This window comes from Ambystoma mexicanum, chromosome 14 (assembly GCF_040938575.1).
Source record: "Ambystoma mexicanum isolate Mex_15411 chromosome 14, UKY_AmexF1_1, whole genome shotgun sequence".
In the NCBI taxonomy this organism is placed as follows: domain Eukaryota; kingdom Metazoa; phylum Chordata; class Amphibia; order Caudata; family Ambystomatidae; genus Ambystoma; species Ambystoma mexicanum.
This window is the reverse complement of record NC_090940.1, coordinates 437796568-437809371: the sequence shown is the minus strand read 5'-3', so window position 1 is coordinate 437809371 and position 12804 is coordinate 437796568. Positions and strand designations below refer to the sequence as shown.

The 12804-nt window shown below is 45.1% G+C and overlaps 1 protein-coding gene across 3 annotated transcripts in view; it reads left to right on the top strand.

The window, feature by feature from the left end:
• The window catches only part of AREL1 (apoptosis resistant E3 ubiquitin protein ligase 1), a 1423594-nt gene that overhangs the window by 641520 nt on the left and 769270 nt on the right, over positions 1-12804 (top strand). For all 3 annotated transcript variants that reach the window (XM_069637637.1, XM_069637638.1, XM_069637636.1), the window contains one exon: positions 11506-11647. In XM_069637637.1, the coding sequence (XP_069493738.1) occupies positions 11506-11647 (142 nt within the window). The remainder of the gene's footprint in view (positions 1-11505; positions 11648-12804) is intronic.

The window sequence follows — 12804 nt, the reverse complement described above, 5'->3', positions numbered from 1 at the left end:
CCTCAGGATGGGCAAGTTCAAGATGGTGACTCTTTCTCAAGACCTCCAGGCCCTTCAACTTCAGGACTGGTTGGCGTCTCTCGACCTCAAGGATGCTTACTTCCATGTGCCGATCCATCCCAAGCACAAGAAGTACCTGAGGTTCGCGGTTGGCGACTCACACTTTCAGTTTCGGGTCCTGCCGTTCGGATTGACCTCCGCCCCGAGGGTTTTCACCAAGCTCATGGTGGTGGCAGCACATCTCAGGAAAGGGGGGATTCACGTCTACCCCTACCTGGACGATTGGTTGATCAGGGGGAGCTCTCCCGAGCAGGTCCTGGATCATCTGTCCGTCACCTGCCACTCCCTTCACAGCCTGGGCTTCTCCCTCAATTTAAAGAAGTCCCATTTGACACCAACGCAGCGGCTCCAGTACATCGCAGCAGTGCTCGACACGTCCCTGGGGCAGTGTTTTCCTCCTCAGGTGAGGGCTCTTCACATTCAGCAGATGGTGCACAAGTTTCAGTTTGCTCAGAATCTCCCAGCGTCCGAGTTCTTGAGACTGCTCGGCCTCACTGCATTCCTGCATTCTTCTGGTGCCAGAGGCTCGTCTGCGGATGAGGTCTTTGCAGTGGGCACTCAAGCTCCAGTGGTCTCACTCCTCTGGCAGGCTGTCAGGTGCCGCCCTCGGTAGCCCGGGACCTTCTGTGGTGGGCCGTCGAGGGCAATCTGATGAAGGGGGCCCCATTTTGGCTGCCCTGGCCGGAGGTGACGATCGTGACGGACGCATCCCTCACGGGATGGGGAGCTCATGCCAACGAGTTGACAGTCAGCGGACGTTGGTGTCCGTCGGAGTCCAGACTCCATATCAACGTGTTGGAGCTGAGGGCCGCCAGGCTAGCCCTGAAGGCTTTTCTGCCGAATGTGCGCGGGAAGAGTGTCCTGATTCTGACGGACAACACGGTGGCCATGCACTAACTCAACAAAAAGGGGGAGGGGGAGGGTCACTTCCGCTGTGCATGGAGGCGATGCAGCTCGAGTTCTGGGCCATCCAGCAGGAAGTTTCGATCTCGGCAGCTCATCAGGCCGGAGACGACAACGAGACGGCGGACGCTCTGAGCAGGAAGAGCACGATCTCTCACGAGTGGGGCTGGCTCAGGAGATTCTCCTGGAGATCTTTGCCCTTTGGGGGACCCCTCAAGTGGATCTCTTTGCCTCCAGTGTCAACCGGAAGTGCGAAAGGTTTTGCTTGCAGGAATTTCCTCCAAAAGGAGCCTTAGGAGATGCATTCGTGGTGGAGTGGTCATTCCCACTGCTGTACGCGTTTCCTCCAGTCCCCGTCATCCCGCAAGTGTTGCGGAGGTTATGGAGGTTCGGTTCCCGGATGATCCTCATTGCTCCGGCGTGGGCCCGGAGGACGTGGTACCCGGACCTTCTAGACTTGTCCATTTGTCCTCCACGTCGTCTTCCCTACCGAGACGATCTGCTCTCACAGGAGGGGGGTCAGGTTCTCCATCCAGAGGTCAGATCCCTCAATCTTCACGGTTGGCTTCTGAAAGGTTGAGGTGTAAGGATAAGGACCTCCCTGAAGACGTGATGGAGGTGTTGCTCTCGGCCAGGCGGCCGGCAACAAAGTCTCTGTGCCGTTGGAGAAAGTTCTGCGACTGGTGCAGAGTTCAGAATGTGGATCCTTTTGAATGCGACATTCCCATGGTTTTGTCTTTTTTGCTTTCTTTGGCCCACAGGGGCTTGCAAGTGGGGGCCATTAAAGGTTACCTGGCGGCGCTGTCTATATTTAAGCGCTCGTCTGAGGAGTGTTCCTATTTTAAGATTCCTTTAATTTCGCAGTTTTTGAAAGGGCTCACTAATGTGTTCCCTCTGTCACCTTTTTTGGTGCCAGGTTGGGATTTGAACCTTGTTCTTAAGTTTATTATGGGTGCTCCGTTTGAGCCTTTACATTATTGCCCTTTGAGGCTGTTGACTCTGAAAACTTGTGTTTTTGTTTGCGGTTACTTCCGCTCGCAGAGTGAGTGAGTTACAGGCACTTTCAGTTAAGCCACCCTTCACTGTGTTTCACAAGGACAGGGTTGTCCTTAGAGTTCGTCCTTCTTTTCTTCCGAAGGTGGTTTCGGATTTTCATTTGAGCCTGAAGGTTGTTCTTCCGGCGTTCTATCCTCCTCCACATCCTGGTAAGGAAGAGGAGAGGCTCCATAGGCTTGATCCTCGGAGAGTGTTGAGGTTTTATATTTTGCGCATGTCCCGGGTCAGAGTGGTCAATCAACTTTTCATTGGTTACGCTGGGAAGCGTTTGGGACAAGCTGTGACGAAACAGACTTTGTCTCGGATTATTTTAGCTATCTCCGAGTGTTACCGCTTGGCGGGTAAGGACCCTCCGGCTGGCTTGCGGGCCCATTCTACCAGAGGAGTGGCTGCGTCTACTGCCCTGCAGAGGGGAGTTCCTATTCATCACATCTGTGATGCAGCCACCTGGGCTTCAGTACATACTTTTGTACGTCACTATTCCCTCTCGTTCTCTACACTTGTTTCTCTCAATCCCCAACTGAACATACCTGGTATACTCTCCTGCCAGGTACTGTTGCACACAGGAGGTTTTATTCAGTTTGGTTCAGCTTTTTTTTGCCCTTGTATTTCTTTCTGGTCTCTGACCCGTTTACTTTGGCTTTGCCTCTGTGGTTTTCTTGGGTCCCAGAGCGCTTTATTTTGGCCTTCTGGGACACTTAGTTTATGCTCCTGCCAAGTGTCTACTGGTCTTGAATATGTCTGTGTCTTTATATTTCTTGTGGGTTCCTTAATCCGTATATTATCAACTTTGCTTTGCATCGGGTCCCTGACCTTCTTTAGCTTTCTCTTGGACCCAGGCGGCACCCGTACCTTCTTTTCGAGTTCCCGCTGCATGTTGTCCTCCTCAAGCTCCTCCGACTCTCTGGATCATCCTCTCTAGGCTCCCACTGTTATCCTTGTCCTGGCTTCTGCCAGTCGGGGTGCATGGCTTCCTTTTAGAAGGCGTTCCAAGTCTTTCACGCACTTGAATTCTCTTTGGCTTCTCTTGGTCTGTCAGTTCTTGGCATCACCCTTACAGATGTCCGCTCTGTACCGCTGTTGTCCCGGTCCATAGCTTCTGCCTGCGTCTCTCCTTCTGCAGCATTCAATATTCGCTGTCGGCTGCTCAGGAGCAGGCTCGACCAATAGCACAGTCCTTCCTCTATTTTGTACTTTAGGAAGCCAGTGGCAGTCTCCTGCAACAAGACTGCAGATGTTGGTTTTGCTTGATATTCTTCATTGCTCTAGCCCTTACCTCGTCTGTAACACCACAGAACTGATGATCACCACAGAGTTCAGTGGTACCCTTTATCATCTCAGTATTTTCCTGAGACTTAGTTTCCTCAACTCTACATAGAAATATAGAGGTGTGGGGAACTACAGGGTACTGAGTGGGGTGAGAGGAAGGAGGACTCACAAATGAGGGAGGGGGAATACATCATTTTCCCAAGATGATTGTCACTGGTCCCATGGGGAGTTTTCTCTCCCGTGAGATTCACCTGCCAAGTACCACACCCAGGGGAACTATCGGCTAGCAGCTTCACCTCCCTGGTCTCATGGGAAGGGGCTTCCCCCTATGGAAGCAGTGACGATACCTTGGGATTCCTCACAATGTTTATGACATTTTCTTAAACTGCCCATAATATCATGGTGAGGCTTTCCATATTTTTTTTTGTGCAAAGTATATTTGGTTTGCAAATATCCCAGCAAGTGTTTTACTGCTCCATTCCCTCACTTTTTACAGAGATCTGTCAACTAGTATTTGAGGCCAGCATGTCAAGTTTCAAAACTGGAATAAAGGCAATCACTCTTGATAGTCTGTAAAAACTGTCAACTTTTATTCAAACTGAACGCAAACTTTTAACTGCAAGATAGATTCTCTGTATTTGTTTAGAAGTCTAACTTCTCTTCAGCAAATTTCTTTAGATTCTTCCAGAAGCTTTGCCAGAATCAGTCTCTCAACTTGTCACTTAAACAGAACTTTTCTTATCTACTAAATTTAACTTGAACTTTCTACAACCACTTTCAATCCCATCTTAAAAGTCTTTGCATTCTTTCTTCTTTGTTTTTATTTTTCTCTCCTTCCACTTTGCACTCTATTTCTTATTATTAAAGTCTGACTTTCCCTTTATCCTTTCGTTCATCTCTTTTCCTAGCTGCAGTTCCACTGATGACTCCTAGAGGTCCTCGTAACCCGGGCCTTTCCTTTGTCTACATTCGGGCCTTTCCTTTGTCTACATTCGGGAAGTGAGATCAGCTGTTTCAGCTCCCCCAATCTCCCAGCTCGGCTCAGTCCCTTATCACTTCTCCGGTTCACTTCTCTCAGTGCTCCTCGCAAACTCAGCTGTCAGTTATCAGCTGTTCGTGGAGCTTCTCCTTTCACGGACCACAACAAAGTCAATGTCTATAAGTATAGTAACTTATTTCTGCAGATTTGGCTTCAGGCTTCTTTCCAGCGCAGCTCACACTCCGATCAATGTTTCTTCCTCTAACTATTTCAAACAAATTCTTTAACTGAAGATCATTTTACAGGGCTACCTTCTAATAAGCCCAGGCATAACGGCTCTCCCTCTCTTGATCCTCCGTAACCTGGCAACCATAACACACACAGGAGACTAGCTTAGATAAAAGCACCTACAAAGTTAATCTCTTCTCCCATTCGCCAGTTAAAAATGTCCTTTATCATGTATATGTCCCGCCCTTGTTCACTCATTCCTTTATTCTGAATAATGCCGTGAGGCTGGATGTTATCGGATAATATCCCCTGGTTTCATATACTTTAACCCCTCATGTGATTGACCCTTTCACAGGCCAGCACTGGATACAAGGGTGGGGGGAAGGGGCAGTACAGCACTCTAAAGGAAATGTTGTTTATTTGCATTAAAGGATAGTAATCTCTAGTAACAGTGTAAGAGACTGCACCTTCTGTTTCAGTATAATCATATTTTCTGTGTTAAGTGCCTCTAGCCTACTCGTGTATCTTGTTTAACTGATAGGTGTATTGCAGAAGAGGGGTCCCTAGTTTCAGGAGAATGTATTGCACCTCTTGTACCTCTGAGCTTTGCAGCTATTAACTTAAAAGACAAATGCATGTGATTTTCGTCAAAGGAGCTCCATGAACAAACCTCAGTGAGGCTTTTACTGAATTTCATCTAGGCTGGGGCGAGGAAGGATGGGGAAAACAACAATAGGCTGTACTATGTGCCCAGTCATTTCACTTCCTATGTAAATGTTGCAAGCAGGGATGTGTTCAGATTTTACCCCCCACTTCTAATCAAAATGATTTTTCAGGGAATCAAAAAATTAATTGGCTTTGCCAATAGGGATATGCTTTTTCCCCCTTACATTTCCTCTTGGGATCGGGCAGTCATATTATTAGGGCTCCTTCCTATGCCGCTGATCTACTTATCACTGATTCGAAAAATGGAACTTTGTGGGTAGAAGGAGAAGAGCATATGCTCCTCTGCGTTCATTGTTTCCCATTTTTTGTTCAGCTTATTCTTGCTCCCTCCTAACATATCATATATACACAATTATAAACACCAACTCAATACTTATGGTAGACAAACCACAGTATAACCTTTTTTAGATTACAATAAGCATTGCAGGTGAGTCAATCCTATAACACATTCAGAATGGCATTAAGCTATTCTTGGGGAGTAAAACCAGATTAGGTATACTTTCAGAATACAATATGTAATTCAAGGGTAGAAGACCCTATTGGTCCCAATATACAGTGTTATTCAGTTATAGACATACTTAATTAGGCCAACACTGTTATAAGTCTTTCTTGCAGCATGTATAACCTTTCATTCTATGAAGAATGGATAGAGTTATGCACCAATGTTACTTTTTAGAACACAGTTTGGAGGGAGTATCTTAACTTGTATACTACCTAGAGGCCTTTAGCTACTCAAGGATAAGTAAGAACTTGGTGAAACTATTTTAGAAGTGCCCAGAGACAATTCAAGGAAAGCACAACCCAACAGGTGAGTAATTTACCATATATTCTTCTAACCACACACAGAGTGACTTCAGTCAGGCAAGTAAGATAACTTATTTGAATTAACTCATTGGTATTACAGTTTAAGAAGAGACTCGGCTATTGAAGGTCAGTAAGTAACTTATTATACTTTTCAGAGGGGCTACAAGCAACTCAGAGACAAGTAAGAACTATTCTTGAAGAGCAGTAATCACTTCAGGGAAAGCACAAACCAGTGTTAGAGGTTTTAGAAAGACACAATGTATTTCAAGGTAAGTAAGGAACCTTGTATACTTTTAAGATGGGATTCAAGCAATTCGAAGGCAAGTATGAACTCCAAGACTGTTTTAGAAATGCACTAAAGCAGATCAGCGAAAGCTAAACCTAATAGCACACGTTTATAAGATCATATAGCTAATCAAGCTGGGTAAATCCTACTGGAAGGCTTTTCCACTCATTCACTTTCGAAATGATAAACCACTGCCAACTCCATTACTTTTTAGAAGTGTGAACCACAATTCAAAGCTAGTAAAATAACGTCTATACTTTTTAAAGGAGCAACAAGTATTAACTTGTAGACTTTTTTGTAACGTATTATGTTGCAGAGATACAGTTACAACACTAACTCATTTACAAGTAAGTACTTTTACACTTGTTATAATTTCAAGACAGAAGCCTTATCATCAAAGTCCTTCCCTATTCTATTGCATGAGTTTTCTCAGAGGCAGAAGAGGGCCCCTAGTGGCTAGGAGCCAGCTGTAGGCAGGTTAAGGATAGAGTTCAGTTGCAGGAAAGTCATTTCCAGAGGATATTTTCTTCAACAAGTATTAGCTTTAGAGTTAGTTAAAAGTGTTCAGGCACCTCACAGAAGGCTCCTTTGATGCGTTGAAGTATAGGCCTTGGTGAATGGTATGGGAAACCCCCCAAACACTCGAATCACCCACTTAGCCTCACAGGATTCACACAAGACAAAAGATAAGTATCACTCAAGTCAACACAGTACCTTAGCTGAAAAGAAAAGCTTCTGAGTGGATGCCCTCAGGATGAAGCAGCACACGAGCCTGATCTTAGGTCCTTGGTCTGGAGACTGAAGAAATGTTCACTGAAGGAAAACTGGCAGCAGACATTGACTGGGGAGGCTTCCAACAAAGGATACTTTGTAGCTTCTGTAAGAAACTCATGGTGGCAGCAGTGAAGACAGACACAAATGATTACAGACAGTTCAAGGGTGTTTATTAAACTGTTAATGCAGGGAGGAAAAACGCTTAAACTAAACCTAAATCTAAGATGGGAGCAAGCGTCGACCATCAAATGAAAATAAGGCAGTCCTAGTGGCATAGTGTCAAAATAAACGGCCTATACTAAGAAAAACCTATTGCCAATTCCTTACACTAAATACAAAGGAGTGTGGGATAGGGTATTCAAACAAAGGAAAAGTGTTCACAAATAATAGGTCGGGATGTGATTGCCTTGAGGTCTCCGTTTCCCACGTTTTCAGCCTGGGACAAGGTGTGAATTTGGAGCACATCACAGCTAACAGTTCAGTAGCAGCTATCGGGTTCTTCGTTGGTTCAAACACAAGTCTCTCGCCTTCGAGGCCTGATACTCCGAACAAACGAGCACAAAATTCTCTTCTACAAGCATTTTTGGTGATGGCCTCACCCCTGGGTCCCCCTCTTCTGGGCGCTGACCCCTCGGACACTTTGGGTGACGGCTTCACCCCCTGTTCCCCTCTTCTGGGCACTAACCCCTCAGACACTTTGGAACGATTTAACAAGATAGTCCTTTTTCAGTGTACTCTGGGTGGTGACTTTCCACCCCTGGATCTCACTCGGCCGTCTTGGATCCCAAATAACAAGGAGGACAGTTCACCTCCCCTTGCCTTGCACTGCTTCTTACTTTCACAATTCTTAAACAAATCTTCGGGCCTTGCCCCTGTTTGTCAGCATCCCTCTTCCGGGTTCATTCTCGCCAACTTTACGAAATGATTCCTCATGGGACTTTTAGACTCTGCCCCTTTTCATTAGCATCCCCCGTCCGAGTTCATTCTTGCTAATTTCCATGAAACACAGTTCATGTGCTAATTTTCAACATGCAGGACTCATTTCCCTTGACTTTCACAATGATCTGCTGGTCAAAGACTTTCGACGGTACAGAGGATTTTTTGAGACTGCTGTAGGACCACTTTGATCTTTCTTCACCTCCTCCCAAGGCTTTCTGGTTACGGTAGTCTCTTACCATTGGGTAATCACCCAGAGAATCTTGAGTGAGCACCCATGTGGTGCCGGACACCTCTACTGCTGGTTTTCCCCATTCCAAAACTTAATAGTTCTTTGCTCAAAGTTCAAATAACCACTTTGCTACTTTTCGTTCCGTTTCTTAACGATTCTCCCCTCGACTCACCGTCTGTGATGAACCGCTTGGCTTTCCTTCTCTTTGGAGTCCAAGTTGATACTGTGGAGACAAGCATCTCCCCTCGGCTTGGCAATCAGCAGAGTAGGGTCTTGCGTACCATCGACAACTGCTGCTACACGTGTTGGCTATTGTTTGCGGGCTTATCGTTCGCTCTGCGGAGGCTTCACGGGCCTTGGTCGGAAAGGACAAGGTCGACTCTCCCCTTGCCACCGCCTCGATCTCCGCCGTCTTTCCTCCTCCTCTTGAACTGCTTTGCTAAATTAGCTCTTACATCGTGCTGTCTACCTTGTTCGTACTGTGCTGTTGTGCTCCACCTGTGGGGAAGGAAACAGGCCGTCAGGTGTGTGTGTGAGAGTCTGGTCAATTATCTGATCTTGTTTGACCATTCTATTGGGACATGTCAGGTAAACGGCTGTGCTGTTAGTCCGTTGCCCTTCGTGTTGTGTGAGTGTGCATGTGGGAAAGGGGGGGCAGTATTTGAGAATATGCTACGTGGTAGGATGAGAAAGAGGTGTTAGGAAGAAGGGACATACCGCGTTTTACCCATTGGTGTCCCACTCCCCAAGAACCACCCATCCAGGTGATGCTCCCTCACTGGTCCGCCCCCAGGAACTGGATCCAATAGTGATGGCTGTGTCCTGGCCACCTGGATGACATATCCCCGGGGACAAGCCGGGCAGACACCTTCAGGTTTCTCACACTTCTCATGGCTCTGTGGATTTGGTGCCCTTTTACAGGAGTCAGATGAAGAGCGGATCTTGCTGGTCGGATTCTCTTCACTCTTTCGGTCCTGCACTCTGGTGAGGGGACTTCAGGGATTCACATCGTGTCTCTGGAGATCCAGCAGGAGTCCACCAAAGTTTTATTAGGATTCGGACTTCAGAAGACCTTGCACTGCACTCAAGCTCGAGGTCCCTGGGTATTGACGGTTTGCAGCTCAGCAAGATAACAGCATGTCGAGGGATGACTTCTTTTGCAGGTCTCCTCAAGACTAGTGGATCTCACCTGCTTCTGGGTAGGAGTAGTCGCATTAGTGACCCCCAGTTTGCTTGGAAGGAAGGGTTACATCAGAGAGCATGCTGTGTTACGGGAGCCTGATCGGTGGAAATGGTTGCAGCCATCTTTTCTTCATCTTCCTCTTTGGATTTGTTTCCAGTGGTCGACTTGTCAGCAGCTTCCAGGATTCATAGCATTTATCAGAAACTACAGCCCAACGTCTGCAAACTCTCCCTGCAGTTTACAGAAAGGGGCTGTCTGGCTGTCCAATCGGGACAACCAGCCCCCCAGTGGGAACTGGTTCCTTTCAGGCAATGTGAAAGACAACGGGCTGCAGAGTTTTTGACTCCTCCCTCACTTCCTACCTTTTCAGACACTCTCGAGCCTCGGCAGGGAATACAAAACTAGAATGGCAGAAGAAGACTTAAGAAACAACAAGCAAACGAGAAATGGCCAAAAAAGGAGCCCACTATTCCAGCAGAATGGAAGCCATCCTGTGCATTATCGCTGCTGATTTGACATCCTGCGAGTAATAATGACTAAAAGCCATAAACGTAGTTTCACTGCCACCAGCCATTCAAGTTAACTTGTAAGTGTAACAAAAATGTTAACAGGTAAGTGAGAAAGGCGATAAAGTTTATTTCCGCAGCACTCCACTTAAGGTGGGGTGTGCTGGCTCACTATATAAAATGTAAATGGACTGTAAATTCCACTTTACCCCTTAGGAAAAGTAGTTGACCCGAGTAAACTAAAGAGAAATTACAAAGGGAAGACCAAAGGGGCAACCCAGCCTAAACCCAAAAGTTATAGGGTATTATAAATCCAAACAGACAAGAGAGACATAAAGAGGTCACCATAAAAAGGGTAAAAGACTATGTGAGAGGGGAAAAGAATTCCACTCACCTAGGGACAAGAAAAAATAATTACCAAGTCCAAGCAAAAAGTTTCAGGGTTGACACAGGTCCGGAAGATTTATCATAAATATGAAAATCTTACCTAACAAGCACACACGTTATGAGAAGTGTGTTCTCCTGGCCCACAAAATACTTCATTAATGTGGCACATGAACTCTTATTGGCATGTTTTTGGGCACACTCCTTTTAGCTGTCATTGTTTCATCTGGCAAATAATGTATCATATCTGAATTTGTTGCCAGCCACATCATTTGTGATGAGCATTATTTGTTTTTTGTAGTACATATTAGTGTTTTTTTCCAATGGCATAAAACACGTTCTGCATTGTCTCTAAGCAGTATCAACTAATTAATAGTCCCAACTCAAACTATTTTTTATATGGTGCCTACAGTGTTTTGTGCATAGAAATGCTTTTGCTAGTTACTGTGGCAGATTTTTGACTGGTTGTTGAGCTCTTTTCTAATCACATATAATTTTTTTTTTTAGCCTAGATCTTTGGTAAAAGTGCTGTAAGATGTACCTTTTATACTGATTTGCAAAGATGTGCAAACGTTGGGGGGATTCACCCCCCAAACTCTCTTCACTCACTATTTACTCCTGCTCATAAAATTGACCAAAAAAATACTTACTTTGTTAGTTAGATGCGCGCATGGAACATAATGTGTGTATGAAAACCAACCACTTTCACACTTAGATAACAAATTATTAGAAGGAACATTGGAGAGGCCCTCAGGAATCCAGCATATACCCTTTCCGAGGTCAGCATTGCTGAGCGGGCAACTTTCCCCATCCCCCACATTCTCTCTCGTCCAAGTTTACAGCTTCTCCTTTCACAATAAATAGCTTCTTCACCATTCGGATTTGGTTATTTCCACCACCCTTGGCATTTTGGTCCATTGATGTTCTTGTTGGCAGGATTGCTTCCCTTCAATTATAACTTGTCTGTAAGGTTTTGTTTGGCTTCTGTGTGAATGAAATTGTTGTGTGATCAATCTCAATAATGTGCTTAGAATGTGCTCCATTATGTGGAAGAAAGAATTGCTCATGTTGGGCCCTTGTCGCTTGAATGTAGGCATAAGACATTTTACATTATTTTAATTCTCTGTTTAATTTTTGCTTCTGTCATGCAAGACTTGCTTTTATATTTTGTATGCATAGTTTTCTTACCATGGACCTGATCCGGTGCACAAGCTGCAAACATTAGTGGTGGATGATGGACTCCAGCCACCAGTGGAACTGAGCTGTAAGGAGAGGAATGTAATGGCAGCAACTTTCATCCGGTTTCTACATAAAAACATCGGTAAGATAAGTGGTAGGAAATTGAAGACAACTGTAGGTATTTAGCAGGGTGAGCATTATTCACATCCTGCTGTATTGGCGCAAATAGAATTAAAATAGATGTGATTAATCTTCTTAATTTAGTTGTCAGCCTTTTCCTTCACAGTAGAAATGAATTCTACTTCTTGCAGAACAAGCAATATTTAGTGATCTTTGCGGACACTAGGTGTTTTACAGAGTGACAGGTTTTCCTGCACATCTTTGTTTTTACAGGTTGAAGGGTTTAAGCACCACAATTTTAGCATCAGGAGGGTCTAAAACGGTAAAATGATGCCCATTACTTGGAACATAAATTGCACACTAATAATTTTGAAGGAACCTAGCAGTAGAATTTATTTTGTCTACATCAATGGCAAAAATGCTTACAAATTTTCTTTAGATTAACTGCAGAATTATTGGAATAAGCATGTAAGGTTTGTGTGTCAATGTAACACAATACTGAAAGGAGGTGTCTGGATTCAATTGACCTGGCATCCAGCGTCGCTGTAGGTGGACTTGCAATATCTATGTTTACAGCTGACTACCATTTTACAATCCACAAAATGCCTCTGCTTCCATTTATCAGTTTTCCTGCTACAAGGGTGTACCAAACTATTTCCATGTTCCATTCCAAGTCTATCCAGCAGATGCATTCTGGTAGATCTATGCTTTCCAAGAGGCAAAGAGCTAGGGATGTGTCTTCAATTATATTCACTTGCAGCAGGCTGCAACTCAACTGCTGCAGGCTACCAAAGGGTAGAGCAAGCTTGATTGGTCACAGCTGCCTCCGGCGGCAATCTGCTCCATCCTATGTGGATGTGGGCTTGGAGAGCTCACATAATGAATAATCTCCCTCAACCTGAGAGGGGGTTTAGAGTCTATGAAAGAGACGTAGGCGAATATTACGCAAAACCATCTTTACAACACCACAGTAGCAAAGTAAAAACAAACATCAACATAAAACAAGTTTGGAACACAAAGAAACTGGGAACCATGTTTGTAGTGGTGCTGGATTTTAAATATTGTTATCAGTTAAGGTAGTATGTCAGGCACGAGTGAATGATGAGTCTTACTACTTTTGTTTGAATGCAGTGCCAATCCGCTAGGGTCTGGTCTCCCACTGTAAAAGGGAAGCACCTG